General features: G+C 38.3%; 2 protein-coding genes across 2 annotated transcripts in view; both read right to left on the reverse strand.

Moving 5' to 3' along the window:
- LOC105905944 (zinc finger protein OZF-like) overlaps window positions 1–20,307 on the reverse strand; it is a 138,920-nt gene that overhangs the window by 89,070 nt on the left and 29,543 nt on the right.
- Window positions 804–19,670, reverse strand: LOC116219690 (zinc finger protein 883-like). Its single transcript, XM_042703805.1, has 4 exons — window positions 19,604–19,670; window positions 2,455–3,249; window positions 2,336–2,370; window positions 804–1,493 (listed from the first exon to the last, which is right to left on the reverse strand). The coding sequence occupies exons 1-4, from the start codon at window positions 19,668–19,670 to the stop codon at window positions 804–806; spliced, it is 1,587 nt and encodes a 528-aa protein (XP_042559739.1).

Consider the following 20,307-nt stretch of genomic DNA (forward strand, 5'->3'; position numbering starts at 1 on the left):
TGGAATCTGAGGCCTTACTGTAGAGTACCTGATATGATTTGGATCTGTGACTGCATGAGCTACTACACTACTGCTGAGAGGGGAGCAGGAGGTGAATCTACCCAGAGAGTCACCTGTCCTTCCACCATAAGGAATGAACAGACCCAGGCTTTTACACAGCTGCAGTAACTGTTTGACATTTATGTTTACAATGCTGTCATTGCTCTCAAGTGGTGAGTTCAGTATCCATCCAGAGCATCCTAGTGTCTACTTTACAAAGGTGAGTTCAGACTCCCCTATGTGGTGTTAATATAGTGCATCTTCTCTCTGGGTTCAAAGGTGAGTTCAGACTCCCCTATGTGGTGTTAATATAGTGCATCTTCTCTCTGGGTTCAAAGGTGAGTTCAGACTCCCCTATGTGGTGTTAATATAGTGCATCTTTTCTCTGGGTTCAAAGGTAAGTTCAGACTCCCATATGTGGTGTTACTATAGTGCATCTTCTCTCTGGGTTCAAAGGTAAGTTCAGACTCCCCTATGTGGTGTTACTATAGTGCATCTTCTCTCTGGGTTCAAGCCTACATTAGTAACTACATTATCTATTGAACAGGGTGTCCATATCTTTTGGAAATTAAGTTATAAAAAGTGAGCTCCAATGTTCACATAGTTAGGCCTATCCTTGTTGATGAATAGGTCTTATATCATGGAACATAAACAATTAACCTGTTTAATTTACTGTTTTATTGCATACTGCACATTGCATTTAGTAATAAACAGCTCATGTTTTCCCCACTGATTCTTCCCCACTATTTCCCCATTTGATGTTTTTAGCAGGTGTCAATGCAAGTCGATTTGCAGTCAGGAGCTGGGTCCCTCTTGAGAATGCTGTCATGACCCGAGTCAGGAGCTGGGTCCTTCTTGAGAATGCTGTCATGACCCGAGTCAGGAGCTGGGTCCTTCTTGAGAATGCTGTCATGACCCGAGTCAGGAGCTGGGTCCCTCTTGAGAATGCTGTCATGACCCGAGTCAGGAGCTGGGTCCTTCTTGAGAATGCTGTCAGGAGCTGGGTCCCTCTTGAGAATGCTGTCATGACCCGAGTCAGGAGCTGGGTCCTTCTTGAGAATGCTGTCATGACCCGAGTCAGGAGCTGGGTCCTTCTTGAGAATGCTGTCATGACCCGAGTCAGGAGCTGGGTCCTTCTTGAGAATGCTGTCATGACCCGAGTCAGGAGCTGGTTCCCTCTTGAGAATGCTGTCATGACCCGAGTCAGGAGCTGGGTCCCTCTTGAGAATGCTGTCATGACCCGAGTCAGGAGCTGGGTCCTTCTTGAGAATGCTGTCATGACCCGAGTCAGGAGCTGGGTCCCTCTTGAGAATGCTGTCATGACCCGAGTCAGGAGCTGGGTTCTTCTTGAGAATGCGGTCATTCCCCGAGTCAGGAGCTGGGTCCTTCTTGAGAATGCTGTCATGACCCGAGTGAGGAGCTGGGTCCTTCTTGAGAATGCTGTCATGACCCAACTCATGAGCCGCAACATAAATTTGAGCCAGACCACAGAGTTTACAAAAACAGTTTGATTTTAATAAAACAAAAATAGTGGATAATAGTAAATGCAAAGCACCGAAAAAAAAAGCAAGAGTGCGCACCAACATCAAACTCATCAGACGCATGAACGTGAGAATGCAAAGCCACCTTCTGAAGGCCAACAGCTTACTTTTACTTTTCATGACATCACATGTGTTACTGTACAATATATTGCTAATGTATATGTCTAATTTGTGTTTAACTATATTTAATTCATTTCTATAACTAAATCATTTGTGTAATTGTATAGATGTTTGTCACACAATCTATACAACCTACCCAAGAACACAAAACAACAACAATATCAACAATAATAAAAATAATGTTATTATTATTATTGCTTATATGCTCATTTAAGCCATACTAAGAATGTTATTGAAATGCATGATGCATTGTAAATCAATATGCATGAATTTGGAGCATTTTTTATTGAGTTTAATAAAAGTATAACAGATATAGATCCAAGGATGTTTGTAACGTACAACTAATTTCTAACATCACACTATCTTCAGCATGGTCGTCAGTCCATCACACACCTGACATCAAACAAATTGGACATGAAGCAGTGGCAGTGGTTGGGACAGACTGTGCATAAACTTATACCACCATTAGGATGCCAAAAGAAGCAGCAATAAATTGCAGTTTAATATCAAGGTGTTACTTCTCTGCAATTAAAAACACAGTAAACAATTAAAGTTGCAATATCAGGGATTAATGCAGTAAATTGCTGATTTTACGGAATCGTACGGAACTGGAACTGATGTGTGCCCTAATGGACCGTGATATCTGAGCTCCATCTGAATCCCTTCCCACCTATATTACATTAATTTGGCTATTCCCTGTTATGGGTTCTCTGGTGTGTCTTGAGATTACCCATTTGACTAAAAGTCTTTCCACACTGAGAACACTGATGTGGCTTTTCTCCGGTGTGAATTCTCTGGTGTGTCTTGAGACTACCCATTTGACTAAAAGTCTTTCCACACTGAGTACAATGATGTGGCTTTTCCCCAGTGTGGATCCTCTGGTGTGTCTTGAGATCACCAATTTGAGTAAAGGCCTTTCCACACTGAGAACACTGATGTGGCTTTTCTCCAGTATGTATCATCTGGTGGATTGTAAGTGGACTGCTACTTTTGAAACCTTTTCCACATGTAGTACACTGATATGGATTTTCCCCAGTGTGAATTCTCTGGTGTGTCTTGAGACTACCCATTTGACTAAAAGTCTTTCCACACTGAGTACAATGATGTGGCTTTTCCCCACTGTGGATCCTCTGGTGTGTCTTGAGATCACCAATTCGAGTAAAGGCCTTTCCACACTGAGAGCAATGATGTGGCTTTTCCCCAGTGTGAATTATCTGGTGTGTCTTGAGACTACCCATTCTACTAAAAGACTTTCCACACTGAGAACACTGAAAGGGCTTTTCCCCAGTATGTGTCGTCTGGTGACTTCTAATTTCACTGCTACTTTTGAAACCCTTCCCACATGTAGTACAATGATATGGCTTTTCTCTAGTATGGATCATCAGGTGTGTCTTGAGATTACCCATATGACTAAAAGTCTTTCCACACTGAGAACATTGATGGGGCTTTTCTCCAGTGTGTGTTCGTTGATGAATTGCAAGAGCGGAAGGTGAGGCAAAGGTTTTGAAACAGTGGGAGCATTCATGTTGTTTCTTCCTTGTGTTCGACTGCTGATGTCTGATGAATTTCTTTCTTCTTTCCTCTGGACTCCTTTTTCTAGAATGGATCCTTTGAAAGTCTCCTAAAACATTACAAAATATTTTTTTAAATAATATCCTCGATTATCGATTATTATTATTATTAACACACAATAGCAGCAGCCAAATGTGAAGGTGGTTCCCTAAGCCAGAGACAGCTAGTTAAAAATCAACGATAGGCAGAAACCCTCTGGTTGCCCTTGCAGCTTCATATTAACGTGATGTCATATTAACTTAATTTAAACTATCATATTTCTCAAGATTTTCATTATACAAATAATTTCTTCATATTTCTTTTGATTTATTGGCTAGAATTGTACCTCATGTGGAAGTAATTTAGGATGAAAGTGTTCAATAGGATAAGTGTCTACCTAGAGACTAAATGCAAAAAGAGATACAGACAAACTAGTTACAGAACTGGAGAAAAAAAACGATGGCAGACACTTTCTCTCTTTTAAATGTAACAATAATAGTATCCCATGATTAAGGTAGTATGCATATTATGTCTACTCTCTGTACAAATCTCACATTTTATTGAGTAAAGCACAAGTTAAAGCCATTTACTAAAATACAGGTGTTAATAAAAAAGTAAATATAAATAGCACATGGCAAAGAATTTTCTCATGATACAAAATAATCTGCAACTTACTTGTAGGAGAATCATCGCGATCATAGTCTCTTAAATCCAATTCATCTTCCTCTTTAATTTCCAACAGTGAAGACTTTTTTTCTTTGCAGGCCAACGTTGAGGATCTTTCTGATTCAGTCTTACAGTCATGTTCCAGTCCAAGCTTTCCTTCCACTTTCTGTATTGCAGACAGATACTCTTGCAGGAAATCATCAAATTCTTCTTCTTTGATCTCCTCCTTCACTGACATGATCAGTTGTGATGGTTTAGTAGATCCTGACATTTTAGTTCTGTTTTGCAAAAGAAATCCTTGAACTTTCCTTCAATACAAGACTAATATAGTGAAGATGTGCAAACAAGAACTGCAGTACAGTTGTACTGCCTGTGAGTTACACATACACACTATACTTCCAGACCATCTTAGTGTCTGCCTTAAAAAGGTGGCTCATCCAATCAGCTGCAGGAACTTTTGGAATACAAACTAGAATGCAAAAAGGATTATGGGAAGGAATTCCATGTGTATGAGCATCGTTTACACATCTGATGGCCCTAAGGTGGGCGTGGCTATAGCTCAGCCTGCAGAATCTCCACACAGGAGGGTAGGTGGGGGTGGGGTGGAGGTGTGAACTGAAATGTGATTATTTAGAATAGGATAGGTTGGTAAACTGTAAAAAGCCTGTGTGTTTGTATTTCAATAATTTAATAATGATATAAGGGTAATATGAGACCGACAAACCAGTGTGAAGCCTCACTTAAAAACCAACACAACGGAGTTAAATAGGAACCAGGTGACCTTAGAAACTTTATTATTGTTTTAAGTACAGAGAGGGCATTATCATATGCACCAGAATGCCAGACATTTACCCCAGTTCACTCTGAATACTATTTATTTGGTCATGTTTTGACTGTCGGTGGCAATGTAATGCTCAGCTGAAGTAGAATTTAAGGGCCTTTTCATTGTTTACCTTCCTTGAAGAATACAACAGGAATAAACACAAATCATGTAAATGATAAAAAAGGAAAGAATAAGAGGGGGTGGGCTGATCAACAGTAGAGTATTTTGCTCAGCTTTGATTAGGTTCCCTATATTTAGAGTACAACAGAAATATGAAGTTTCATTGATCCTCTGGTGTCTCTTGAAAGCAGACATTGGCTAAAGTTCTTTCCACACTTTTCTTCGGTTTGTGTGATCTGATGGGTGGTGAGATGAGATCTATTATTGTAATCCTTCCCACATGCATCGCTTCACACAGGAGGAATGATCATTTTTCTTCTCTCATTTTTGTAAACCCAGAGCAAATGTCCTCTGTTCTTGAGCGCGGGTCTTCCTGATGTATTTCTACTTCTTACATTCTGTCAGGAAAAGAAACTCATCATCCACTACCCCATTGATACAGTGAGCGCAGAGACTGTTTTGTCGAGGTAGCCATGTTTTTCTGTATCTAACCTTTTCAATGACAATGCTATGTTCCCTCCCGCCAAGTGGTAGCAGCCTTATTCTTGGCAGGACTCCAACTAAAAAACATAGACCAAATAAAAAAGTTTTACAATACAACTAATCTTCAACATTAAGCTACTGTATAAGCAGTGCCATGTTTGATCTGGTCATTGGCCATCAGGGCTTTAGCAGTGCCTGCCTCTAGTGCTCCCCTGCAGTGCATTTTCAGCCACGATGGCATCATACTACGTTTTCATTGCACACCAATGTCTCACACACTTTTGCCCAATAAGATTTTTTGTAGAAGGATTGCTTCATTTTCAGCTAGTGGTATGATACATGAGTATCCAGATTATTTGTTTATTAGTTTGTAGTTTATATTTGATTCTAGTTTGTGTAATCTATCAATCAATGGTTCTTGAGCAGGATCCCTGTAAATGCTGTTTAAAACCAAAATGTGTAGATCATATTTTCAATTTGTATCTTTCAGCCTCATATTGAGAGAGACCGAAATTGAGTTTGGAGAGGATAGAGTTTGTTTACCTGTTTCAGAGGATGTTTCAGGGTGGTTGTTCTTTTTTAGACTTAATGTGACGTGGCTGTGATCTGAGAATGAAATTTGAGGCCTTACTGTAGAGTAGTTGATATGACTTGGATCCCGTGACTACAGGAGCTACTACACTACTGCTGAGAGGGGAGCACGAGGTGAATCTACCCAGAGAGTCATATGTCCTTCCATCAGAAGGAATAAACAGACCCGGGCTTTTACAGAACTACAGTAACTGTTTGACATTTCTGTTTATAATAATAATAATATAATAATTTATATAATAATGTCATTGCTCTCAAGTGGTGAGTTCAGTATCCATCCAGAGCATCCCAGTGTCTACCTTACAAAGATGAGTTCAGACTCCCCTATATGGTGTTAATATGGTGCATCTTCTCTCTGGGTTCAAAGGTAAGTTCAGACTCCCCTATGTGGTGTTACTATAGTGCATCTTCTCTCTGGGTTCAAGCCAAAGCAATCAGCTGCAGGAGCGTTTGGAATGCAAACTAGAGTGTCAAGGTGCCAATTATGGGCAGGATCTCCATGTCTATGAGCACCATTTACACCTCTGGTGGTCCTCAGGTGGGCATGATCATAGCTCAACCTGCTGAAACTACACAAAGAGTGTAGGAAGGGGGTGGGGTGGATGTGTGAACTGAGAGGTGATGGGTATGAAAGGGTGAGGGTAGTGGTAATCTGAAGAAAGTTTTCAAACTTCATGTTTGAGGACTTGTCATTTGTTCTTTTGTTTTGAATATGGGTGGCAGTGAAGTATCTTGCCCAACTAGAATATGTGTAATATTCGTATTAATGACAAAACAGAAATAAATACATTCTTTTAAAAACCTTTATTTTTGGCAGCAATCACACTAAAAACAGTGGAACAGACTAAAACCTACATAGAGATTTACCAGCAAACATTCTAAATCAAATATGCAGGTCACAGAGGCATCATACAAATGAATGGGTGTCTACTTTTTAAACATCGACATCCATAGTCTGCTCATCAAAGATTTGTGGATTTCTGAAAATACCAAACTATAGAAAACAGACATCAAATGAATGCATGTCTACACTTCAAACACACACCAACTGACACACACATGGGCAATCCACTGATTTTTACTAAATCTGTATTGGATAAGAACGCACCATCAGTTTATAGACCTTTACATAAGGAACAGTCATACATGTGGTGTCTTCCTTCTCTTCAGACTATCCAGATCTTCAATCATTTGATATGATAATACATATCATACTTTTTTTTATTTAAGTCCATGTATGAAGGGTGGAAAAAAATGCACCTTATGACATTGTTGTGTGTTGACACGTATATCATCCTAAAATGCTGGCAGGAAATATATATCTTGTCATCATTGTGTAGGAGAGAACCATGATGGGGGAATACCCTATGAGTTAGTGATTAGAAAAAAAGTATGTGTGCTCAGTGCCTAACATAAATACATGTTTATTCATTCTTAACTGTTTTATTCACTGAAGTCTTGTCACAAAATCAATGGATGAAAAATGTAAAGCTTTATTTGAGGCAGAGTGGAAGTGATCACAAGTCACCTATGTGCACAGTTGACCACACTTTTTTAAACAAGCCATTAATACGTTTCTGGCTGGTTAGGAAATATCTTCATAACAGAGCTGAGCACTGTAAAATGTGTGGAAGGAAACATGCATTAATAAAAATCGAAATTTTAGCTGATGTCAGCACCCGAACTCTAAACTCTCTAAGCTCTGAAACCAGGCAAGAAGGTCTTAGTGTTGATCGCTTTAACAATGAATTCTCAAGGTTCTAAAATCCGCTTTTCTTAATAACAGAAATTCACCTCACCATTAATAAAAAAAAAATTTCCACCAGTTTAATTTTACTGATAGAAACACTTCCACATTTGCTAGGTTTCTATATCCAAAAATACCACACGGAGGTCTCTGCCGTCTGCCCTTACTGCCTGAGTCTGATGCCAAATCATCCTACTATGTTCCAAATACCTAGACAAACCACATGTGAACATTCACTTTTACCCTCTTCCCATTTCAGATTGTCCTTCAACTTGGCTAACAACTAACGGGTGATTGGAGCTGTTGTTGTCAGTGTCGTCATGTCATCCATATCACCTTGGATGCGAGGTAACCATGTGCCTTCATGCAGCCTTTCAACACCAACAACTCATTTAGATGCCCTTATTGTTAATGATGTTAATGCCCATTTAGACGAATGTGTTCTGTAGACATATCCCCATGATTGTTCCATAACATTAACATCTACATTTACCTTTAATAAAGCTTCCTTTCTCCTCCCCAGCCAAGGCCTCCCTTCCAAACACAACAAGTCAGTAACTACATTATCTATTGAACAGGGTGTCCATATCTTTTGGAAATTAAGTTATAAAAAGTGAGCTCCAATGTCCACATAGTTAGGCCTATCCTTGTTGATGAATAGGTCCTTTGTCACGGAACATAAACAATTAACCTGTTTAATTTACTGTTTTATTGCATACTGCACGTTGCATTTAGTAATAAACAGCTCATGTTTTCCCCACTGATTCTTCCCCACTATTTCCCCATTTGATGTTTAAGTGTTTTTAGCAGGTATCAATGCAAGTCGATTTGACTGCAATTCACTGGAATAAAGATTGCTGCATCAAAAACAAAGAAACTTTCTTCATATCTTACAATGTCATGATGGTTCTTGAAACTATCCACTCTGACTCCTACAGTAACACTTTACCTGAAACCCCTTTCATCAGATTAACATAATATATGTTTCATAACATATAAATATTAAATATTATTTTTTTTACACTTGTTACAATTTAAGAGCCTTTTCATTGTGTACCTTACTTTAAGAATACTACAGAAATAAACTATTCATTTGAAATAAGAATATATTATTATCTATATATTAAGGACCTTTTCATTGTGTACCTTACTTTAAGAATACAACAGAAATAAACACTATTCATGTGAAATAACAATATATTATTGTTTATATATTAAAGGCCTTTCATTGTGTACCTTACTTTTAGGATGCAACAGGAATTGACATTATTCAGGTGAATATATATAATATATATATATGTATTTATTAAGGGCCTTTTTATTGTGTACCTTACTTTAAAAATACCACAGGAATAAATACAAATCACATGAATATATATTTCACCAGCAAACATAATATAAACATGCAAGTAAAAAGGCCATATAGCCACCATAAGAATGATTGGGAGCCTACACGTGTACACACTGATATTGTATTTCACTCTTCTTTTCAGACTGGCCGGTTGATTGAAAGCCTTTTTACACTGCCGACACTGATGAGGCTTCTTTAGTGTATTGTCAGTTGAGTGTTGGTATTAGAACATTGTCCAAAGGGTTCTCCACACTGAGAACACTAATTTCCACCAGTACAGGGGGGGTGACATCATAGAATGCAGGGAGCCTCTTTTCATTTCAGTACTTTATAGAACTTTATAGAATCAGTACTTTATAGAAGGGACTTTCTCTTGAATGTAGTTTTTGGTGTACCTTGAGGGTAAATAGGGCCTTTCCACAATAAGAGAAATGTTCCTAAAAGTGAGAAATGTTACTAAAAGTCTTTCCACAATCAGAACAATGATGTGGCTTTTATCCAGTATGGATTATCTGATTATTCATATGGTACCCTGTCATGGCTTTTTCCCAGTATGGATTATCTGATGTCTCGAGATGACACTTTAAAGCAAAGGCCTTTCCACACTGAGAACATTGATATGGCTTTTCTCCAGTGTGTGTTCGTTGATGAATTGCAAGAGCAGAAGGTGCAGCAAAGGTTTTGTCATGTGTTTTCTTCCTTGTGTTCGATTGCTGATGTCTGATGACTTTCTTTCTTTTTCCTCTGTACTCCTTTTGCCTGAATGGATCCTTTGAACGTCTCCTATAACATTTGAGAATCTTTTTTAAATAACATCCTCTCTCTCCTCTATTTGTTACATTAGAACTACAACACTAAAAACAATGTATCATTGATTGACTGGCTATTTGCTAGAATAGTATATGACTTGGAGGTCCCTGAGGCTAGAGGTGAACACCTAGAGACTGCACTGTAAATATAAGCAGAGATTCAGGCACATGAGTTAGAGATCTGGAGACAAAATGACGGCAGACATTTTAAAGGTCTTAAATGTAACAGACTGCAAATGAAATCCCATCATTAAGGTATTCCCATGGTATCTCTATTCTCTCAATAGGTCTCACATTTAATTGACTAAAGCACACGATAAAGCCAGGGGGTTTTAACTTTTGTTTTTAAATGCAGGAGCTTTTGGAATGCAAATTAGAATGACAAAGGAGTTTGGGAAGGAATTCCATGTGCATTGTTCACGTGTGATGATCCTCAGGTGGAAGTGGTCAGGGTTCAACCTGCAGAGAGAACACAAAGGAGGGTATATGTGCCATTCCTGGATGTGTGAACTGAAAGGTGATTGGGTAGGGCAGGTCATGTGGGGGTGGGTTGAAGGTGTGAACTAAAAGGTCATGTGGTAGGTGGGGTGGGCTGCTAAACTGAAGAAACCCTCCATTGTTCCTCAAAGCTTTTGAAACTGTATGTTTGTGTGTGTATTTATGAAGACATGTGTACTTTTGTGTAAATGCATGTATATTTTATAATATTTTATAACTTCATATGAGGACAGATGATTAAAAAGAGTATTAGACCTGCATATAAGTCTCCAATCTTCTTTAAAGCTTTGTGTGTTTTTGTGTCTCTTAATTCAGAAGACATTTTATTTGTTTTGACTGTGAATGGCAGTGCTCTTGCTCAACTACAATGTCTGGACTCCTGTGATTAGGCACCCTACATTAAAAATACAACAGAAATGAATACGTCTAACGATCCAAACTACATGTCTCACTCAACTGAAGATACCCAGCTATAGAAATAGTCTTCTTCAGTTTGCATGTATGTGGTGTGGTACTCTTACTAACCAATCAGGAACAGTCTTTTATCTTCATAGAGTTTCACCAGCAAACATAATATAAACATGCAGTGAAAGGGCCATATCCACCATAAGAATGTTTGGGAGCCTACATTTCATACACACCCATCAGTAACCTTATCATCAGTGCCACCTTACAAATGTGAGATCAGTAATCTGACTCCACTCTGTGCAGTTAATATAATATATCTTCTATCTGACCCATTGGCTTCTTGGAATCAAACCTAACCAATCAGCTGCAGGAGCTTTCTGGAATGCAAACTAGCAAGCCTCTTCCTTTACTGACATCAGCAGTTGTGTTTGTTCAGTAGATCCTGAGAGTTACGTTATGTTTTGTATTATAATACTTCTTTTAATTAAAGTCCATGTATGAAGGAGCAAAAAGAGATTGCCTCTCATGACATTGTTATGTGTTGACATGTATCTCATCTTAAAATTCTTGCAGGAAAAATATTTTTTCATCATTGTGTAGGAGAGAACCATGATGGGCGAATACTCTCAGTGATTTGATAAAATATGTGTGCTTAGTGCCTAAAATAAATACATGTTTTATTCATTCTTAATAGTTTTATTCACTGTCTTTACAAGTCTTGTCACTGAATCAATGGATGAAACAATGTAAAGCTTTATTTGAAACTGAGCTGAAGTGACCAGAGGTGACCTGTGTGTACAGTTGACCACAACTTTTTAAACAAGCCGTTAATAAACCGGCTCATGTTTCACCCAATTCTGTTTACATATCTGGCTGGCTATAAAAGATTTTCTCAAACCAAACGGGGGACTGCAAAATGTTTGGTTGAAAACATGGCATTAATACAAATCTATATTATTTCAGCTGATGTCAGCATTATGTTTACACACCTAGCTGGTTATGATTTTTCCAAACCATTTGCTCCAATGGCGCCTAACATTTTAAAGAACACAGAATGGAAAACACGATTATTCAAAATGTGTTCACTATTCCTGGCCTTACTTCCTACTCACTCAAATAACACTCAAATATGACTGAAGTTGGGAACAGATATTTATTTTGACATGCTATCGACGAATGGCTGAATGCAGATGTACACAGCAATATTTTACATGGACACAACAATACGTTTAATATCAAGTTTCTTACAGTAATTGAAATTTCACAGTTTAATTACATAATATGTCAGAACATGATATAACTTTTAATGAGATAACAGGCATAGATCTTGTGGATATCAATCAAATGTAACTTAAGTTAACTTCAATGCAGTTGTCAATCCTTCACACACTTTACACTAAACAAATGGAAGATGAGGAAGTTGCAGTGTCTGGGACAAGACTGTGCATTACCTTATACCACCATTAGGGGGCCAGAATAACCAGAAATGAATTGCAGTTTAACATCAAGGTTTAACTTCTGCTCAATTCATACAGTAATGCCGTTTCTGTGCTATGATTGGAGCGAAAACCAGATTGGAAGGTGTCAAATGCACAGTTAGCATCTAGGAAATTATTTAACTGTTTAAAGACAATTTTTTCCAGGATTTTGCTTAGAAAGATGCTGATGTCTGATGATTTTCTTTCTTCTTTCCTCTGGACTCCTTTTTCTAGAATAGATCCTTTGAACGTCTCCTATAAGATTACAAAATATCTTTTAAATAATATCCTCAATTCTCGATTACTGATATTCTTGATTTGTTACATTAACACTACACAGTATAACACTGAAAACAATGTATTTTGGATTGACTGGCTATTTGCAAAATTAGTATATCACTTGGAAAACAAAATGAAACAGACTGCAAATAATATCTCATTATTATGGTATTCCCATGGTATCTCTATTCTCTCAACAGGTATCACATTTCATTGAGTAAATCAAACGATAAAGCCAGGGGGTTTTAAGTTTTTGTTTTAAAGTCCCAATGGAGTGAAATATTATTAGCAGTATAAATGTCTGAGTTCCAATGGAATAACATATTTTTAAATCTATTATTAGTATTTAAAATATCAAATCAGTTATCTAGCTGATGTTACAGTAACTTCAATTTAACTTGTTAAACTATAATAGGAAAGGGTAGAAACCCTCGGGTGCCTGTGCAGCTTCATATTGACACAAGTTCATATTCACAGACATTAACATGAGCTAATACTAACACACCATAGCAGCGGCAAAAAATTATTGGTTCCCTAAGCCAGAGACAGATAGTTAAAAATCAACGATAGGCAGAGAACCTCTGGTTGCCCTTGCAGCTTCATATCAACGTGATGTCATATTAACTTAAGTTAAACTATCATATTTGTCAAGATTTTCATTATACAAATCATTTCTTCATATTTCTTTTGATTTATTGGCTAGAATTGTACCTCGTGTGGAATTAATTTAGGACAAAAGTGTTCAATAGGATAAGTGTCTACCTAGAGACTAAATGCAAAAAGAGATACAGACAAACTAGTTACAGAACTGGAGAAAAACTGATGGCAGACACTTTCTCTCTTTCAAATGTAACAATAATAGTATCCCATAATTAAGGTAGTATGCATAGTATATCTACTCTCTGTTTTTATTATCTATATATTAAGGGCCTTTTCATTGTGTACCTAACTTTAAGAATACAACAGAAATAAACGCTATTAATGCAGAGCTGCCAACTCACACGCTTTCGCCGTGTGACACACGCTTTCGCCGTGTGACACACGCTTTTGCATGTTTTCACACGCACTCATGCCACACATCCAATTTCTCACGCCCCCCAAAAAATTCTGATTTTGGGTCGAGACGCGTTCGTTCCTTTTCAAACTAATGTGATATTTAGCAAATGAATTCCAATTCCCTGATATTTGAGCCACCAACGAGTGTGGCTGCGTGCGCAGCAAAATTTTGGTCACCCCCGACAGAATCTCACTCCAAGGTTTTTTGAAAAGTTGGCAGCTCTGATTAATGTGAATATATATAAAATATATATGTATTTATTAAGGGCCTTTTTATTGTGTACCTTACTTTAAAAATACCACAGGAATGAATACGAATCACGTGAATATATATTTCACCAGCAAACATAATATTAACATGCAGGTAAAAAGGCCATATAGCCACCATAAGAATGATTGGGAGCCTACACGTGTACACGCGTACACACTGATATTGTATTTCACTCTTCTTTTCAGACAGGCCGGTTGATTGAAAGCCTTTTTACACTGCCAACACTGATGAGGCTTCTTTAGTGTATTGTCAGTTGAGTGTTGGTATTAGAACATTGACTAAAAGGTTCTCCACACTGAGAACACTAATTTCCACCAGTACAGGGTGGATGACATCATAGAATGCAGGGAGCCTCTTTTCACCTGTACTTTACAGAAGGGACTTTCTCTTGAATGTAGTTTCTGGTGTACCTTGAGAGTAAATAGTCTCTTTAAGGCCTTTCCACAATAATGGGGCTTTTCCCCAGTATGAATCCTCTGGTGTCTCTTGAAATGAGAGATGTTACTAAAAGTCTTCCACAATCAGAACAATGATGTGGCTTTTATCCAGTATGTGTGATCTGATAGGTGGTGAGATTTGAGCTACTCTTGAAATTCTTCCAACATATAGTACGCTGACATGGCTTTTTCCCACTATGGATTATCTGATGTCTCGAGATGACCCTTTAAAGTAAAGGCCTTTCCACACTGAGAACATTGATATGGCTTTTCTCCAGTGTGTGTTCGTTGATGAATTGCAAGAGCAGAAGGTGCAGCAAAGGTTTTGTCATGTGTTTTCTTCCTTGTGTTCGATTACTGATGTCGGATGACTTTCTTTCTTTTTTTCCTCTGTACTCCTTTTGCCTGAATGGATCCTTTGAACGTCTCCTATAACATTTGAGAATCTTTTTTAAATAATATCCTCCTGAAAATGTGCAAACAAAGAACTACTGTTGGAGACTTCTACAGTACGCTTCCAAAGAATTACACACATACTCCTTCAGAGCATCCCAGTACCAGTCAGTTCAGTTCTGTTTGGCAAAGGAAATCCAGTCTAACATACATTCAATTCAAGGATAATATAGTTAAATAAAGAACTACAGTATAGTTGTATTTTTGTTGAATTACATACATATAGTGTCTATCCAACCATCCCAGTGTTAAACCTAACAAAACTGAATTACAAACATACAGTATCTATCAAGATTATCCCAGTGTCTACCTTACAACGGTGAGTTCAGTATCCAACCAGAGCATCCCAGTGTCTACCTTACAACGGTGAGTTCAGTATCCATCCAGAGCATCCCAGTGTCTACCTTACAATGGTGAGTTCAGTGTCCATCCAGAGCATCCCTCTTCCTACCTTACAACGGTGAGTTCAGTATCCATACATTGCATCCCATTTTCTACCTTACCTTGGTGAGTTCAGTATCCACCCAGAGCATCCCAGTGTCTACCTTACAACGGTGAGTTCAGTGTCCATCCAGAGCATCCCTCTTCCTACCTTACAACAGTGAGTTCAGTCTCCATCCAGAGCATCCCTCTTCCTACCTTACAACGGTGAGTTCAGTATCCATACATTGCATCCCATTTTCTACCTTACCTTGGTGAGTTCAGTATCCACCCAGAGCATCCCAGTCTCTACCATACGATGGTGGGTTCAGACTCCCCTATGTGGTGTTAATATAGTGCTTCTTCTGTCTGACCCATTAGCTTCCTGGATTCAAGCAAATTCGAATGACAGAGGAGAGGCTTGGTCAGGGTTCAACCTGCAGAGACAACACAAAGGAGTGTAGATGGGCCATTCCTGGATGTGTGAACTGAAAGGTGATTGGGTAGGCCAGGTTATGTGGGGGTGGGTCGGAGGTGTGAACAAAAAGGTCATGTGGTAGGTGGGGTGGGCTGGTAAACTGAAGAAACCCTTCATTGTTCCTCAAAGCTTTTCATACTGTATGTTTGTGTGTGTATTTAGGTAGGCCTATGTGTATGTGTGTGGGAATGTATTTATGTTTTTTCTAATAGTTTATAACTTGATATGAGGACAGATGACAATATAATACCTTTATATAAGCATCCAATCTTCTTTAAAGCTTTGTGTGTTTGTGTGTGTGTCAATTCTGAATACTTTTTATTTGTTTTTTGTTATGACTGTGAATGGCAGTGGAATATCTTGCTCAACTACAATGTCTGCACTCCTGTGATTATGCACCCCTACATTATGAATACAACAGAAAAGAATACAATTTATATGAGTCAATTCACAGAACTTTGTTTTATTTTATAGACGTCCACTAAACAAACAGGAAGACTCTTATCCACAAACCCATACACCAGCATACATTTAATTATAAACTTGCAGGTAAATAAGCCATATAGACTCCAAAGACCCAATAAATGGGTGCCTATGTTTCATACAGACCCCTCAGTAACCTGATCATCAGAGATTCAGTACTGGTGAAGAAAACATCACAATTAAACAGAACTAAAATAATTATTATGATAATTACATTATTATGATAAATGATTATTATTATGATAAAGTACACGCAGGGTCATATCCTGGCACCACTATCCCAGGTATTGAGCCCTGTTAACAATGAACACTTTTAATTTGTTATTTTCCTCTGATTGTGGGAGGCAGTGGAGTATCTTGCCCTGCTAGAATGTCTGCACTATTAATATTAGAACAGAAATAAATACAGTAAACATCATTAAAAAGGGTATTTTGGCAGACCTCCCACTGAAAACACAGGAACAGACTCGTACCTACATAGAGACTGTATCCTTTTACAGAGCTGCAGTAACTGTTTGAAATTTCTATTTACAATACTGTCATTGCTCCCAAGTGGTCTTTCAAGATGTTTGCTTGGATTTTTCTTGAATTCTTACTTTAAGATTACAACAGGAGTAAACCCTATTCATGTGAACAAAGTGATCAAGGAATGATCATCTTTCTTCTCTTTATATTTTTCTAAACCCAGAGCAAATGACCTCTGTTCTTCAAAAGTAGGTCTCCCTGATGTAGTTATTACATTCGGTCAGGAAAAGAAACTCATCATCCACCCCATTACTACAGTGAGGGCATGTTTTCTCGAGGTAGCCATGTTTTTTTTGTGTCTACCCTTTTCAATGACAATACTATCTTCCCTCCTCTCTCCCCATGTCCTCTTTCTTTCTTCCCCATCTCTGACACTCAACACATCTATGAGCGGTTGATAATCTTCATATGAGGTGCTGTTTTGGCCATATATCTTGGGTGCTCGCAAAAACACTGCTTTTTTTTTACAAGCGCTAACTGCTGCTTGTCGATTACATATAGTAAACACACAAACACACCAGAGGACATATACTCCCCCCACCCCACATATACTCTACATACTTGAAAAAACACTCAAATCGTTTTTGTACTCAATTTTTATTTCAATCTCTACCACATCACACGTTTCAAATATGAAGAAATAATACTTCATCATGTACTTCACATTTAGTTTAAAACTCATAAAATCCAAAATATTACAGTAAGTGATACTCCATCATGTATTAGCAGGGCAGCATTTCATACGTCCCCATCAGTAGCTTGATCATCAGTGATTCATGGATACATCTATATATATGGCAGCACATCATATGAATGGATCCTCTGGTACTTCTTGAGTGTAGACATTCGGCGAAAGGCCTTTCCCCACTAAGAACACTGATGTGTTTTTTCAGTCTTTGCATATATCGAGTATTTTTGTAAGGTTTTTGTCCGATAAGCCTGTTCTCCTGCTTGCGTCCTCTGATGAACATTGCACTTTTTTTGTGTACTGCATGGATGAGGCCTTTAGGATGTATATTCTGATTTACCTTGATACTAGATATTCTATTTAAGGCCTTTCCACACTGAAGACACTGATAAGGCTTTTCCCCTGTATGCATGAGCTGATGGGTTGTTATATGTGAGCTAATCTAGTATGTAGTTTCTGATGTGTCTTGAGGCTGCCATTGGCATTAAAGCACTTCCCACACTGAGAACACTAATGTGGTTTTTACCCACTGTGGATCTGCTGGTGTCTCTTGAGATCAGATATTGCAGTAAAGGCCTTTCCACACTGAGAACACTGATGTGGTTTTTCCCCAGTATGTGTCCTCTGGTGTGTCTTGAGATGAGCCATTAGACGAAACGTCTTTCCACACTGAGTACACTGATGTGGTTTTTCTCCAGTATGTGTCCTCTGGTGGATTTTAAGTTCACTGCTACTTTTGAAACCCTTCCCACATGTAGTACAATGATATGGCTTTTCTCCAGTATGGATCATCAGGTGTGTCTTGAGATGACCCATTTGACTAAAAGTCTTTCCACACTGAGAACACTGATGTGGCTTTTCCCTGGTATGTGTCATCTGGTGACTCCTAATTTCATTGCTACTTTTGAAACCCTTCCCACATGTAGCACACTGATATGGCTTTTCTCCAGTGTGGATCATCAGGTGTGTCTTCAGATGAGCCATTCGACTAAAAGTCTTTCCACACAGAGAACAATGATATGGCTTTTCCCCAGTATGTGTCAGCTAGTGGATTGTAAGCACATTCGATGGATGGTGGATGGTAAGTTCTCCGCTACTCCTGAAACTCTTCCCACATGTAGGACACTGATATGGTTTTTCCCCACTATGGATCATCTGGTGCTTCTTGAGACTAGTAATATGGCAAAAAGTCTTTCCACACTGAGAACACTGATGGGGCTTTTCTCCTGTGTGTGTTCGTTGATGAATTGCAAGAGCGAAAGGTGCAGGAAAGGTTTTGAAACATTGGGGACACTCATGTTGTTTCTTCCTTGTGTTCGCTTGCTGATGACTGATGATTTTCTTTCTTCTTTCCTCTGGACTCCTTTTTCTAGAATGGATCCTTTGAACGTCTCCTATAACATTAGAAAATATTTTTAATATCATATCCTCGATTCTCAATCATTGATATTCTCAATTTGTTACATTAACACTACACAGTTTAACCCTAAAAACAATCTATTCTGAATTGACTGGCTATTTGCCAATTTAGTATATCACTTGGAAGACAAAATGATAGTAAGCATTTTAAATGTTTTAAATGCAACAGACTGCAAATAATATCCCATTATTATGGTTTTCCCATGGTATCAATATTCTCTCAACAGACCTAACATTTCATTGAGTAAAGCCGGATAGAAAGCCAGGGGGGTTTAAATCAACTTCTAAATAACCTATTCATAACAGTATAAATGTCTGAGTTCCAATGGCATGAAATACTTTAAAATCTAATTATTATTATATCAAATATTATACCAGTTATCTAGCTGATCTAGCAGGCTCTCCAATTTAGCTCGTTAATTATAATTGGTAGAAAAGGTAGAAACCCTTGGGTGCCTGTGCAGCCTCATATTGACACAAGTTCATATTCACAGATATTAATATGAGTTAATGTCAACACACACTAGCAGCGGCCAAATGTGAAGATGGTTCCCTAAGCTAGAGACAGATAGTAAAAAAGCTACAGTAGGCAGAAACCCTCTGGGTGCCCTTGCAGCTTCATATTAACATGATGTAATTTTCACTTCATATTAACTATCATATTTGTCAAGATTTTCATTATACAAAGCGCTTCTTCAAATGTTTTTTTTTTTTTTTATTGGTTATTGGCTAGAATTGTACCTCATGTGGAAGTCATTTAGGACAAAAGTGTTCAGTAGGATAAGTGTCTACCTGGAGACTAAATGTAAACAGAGATACAGACACAAGAGTTAGTTGGCTTCTCTTGATACAAAAAATCTGCAACTTACTTGTAGGCGAAGAGTCATCGCGATCATAGTCTCTTAAATCCGATTCATCTTCCTCTTTAATTTCCATCAGTGAGAACTTTTCTTCTTTGCAGGCCAAGGTTGGGGATCTTTCTGATTCAGTCTTACAATCATGTTCCAGTCCATGCTTTTCTTCCACTTTCTGAATTGCAGACAGATACTGTTGCAGGAAATCATCAAATTCTTCTTATTTTATCTCCTCCTTCACTGACATCAGCGGTTGTGATGTTTTAGTAGATCCTGACATTTTAGTTCTGTTTTGCAAAAAAAAATCCTTGAACTTTCCTTCAATACAGGACTAATATAGTGAAGATGTGCCAACAAGAACTGCAGTATAGTTGTACTGCCTGTGAGTTACACATACACACTTCCAGACCACCCCAGTGTCTGCCTTAAAAGGGTGGCTCATCCAATCAGCTGCAGGAACCTTCTGGAATGCAAGCTAGAATGCCAAGGGATTATGGGAAGGAATCACATGTGTATGAGCACCGTTTACACATCTGATGGCCCTAAGGTGGGCGTGACTATAGCTCAGCCTGCAGAATCTCCACACAGGAGGGTAGGTGGGGGTGGGGTGGAGGTGTGAACTGAAAGATGATTATTTAGAACAGGGTAGGTTGGTAAACTGTAGAAAGCCTCTGTATTTGTATTATAATGATGATATACTTTAAGGGTAATATCAGACC

This window comes from Clupea harengus, chromosome 26 (assembly GCF_900700415.2).
Source record: "Clupea harengus chromosome 26, Ch_v2.0.2, whole genome shotgun sequence".
Taxonomy (NCBI): Eukaryota; Metazoa; Chordata; class Actinopteri; order Clupeiformes; family Clupeidae; genus Clupea; species Clupea harengus.

Coding starts and splice junctions, on each gene's coding strand:
- LOC116219690 (XM_042703805.1), bottom strand. CDS start 19,670: ATGGAAATTAAAGAGGAAGATGAATCGGATTTAAGAGACTATGATCGC. Junction 2,371..2,454: donor GCCACATCAGTGTTCTCAGT/GTGGAAAGACTT, acceptor AATGTAATATAG/GTGGGAAGGGATTCAGATGG. Junction 1,494..2,335: donor GATGGAGCTCAGATATCACG/GTCCATTAGGGC, acceptor GCGGCTCATGAG/TTGGGTCATGACAGCATTCT.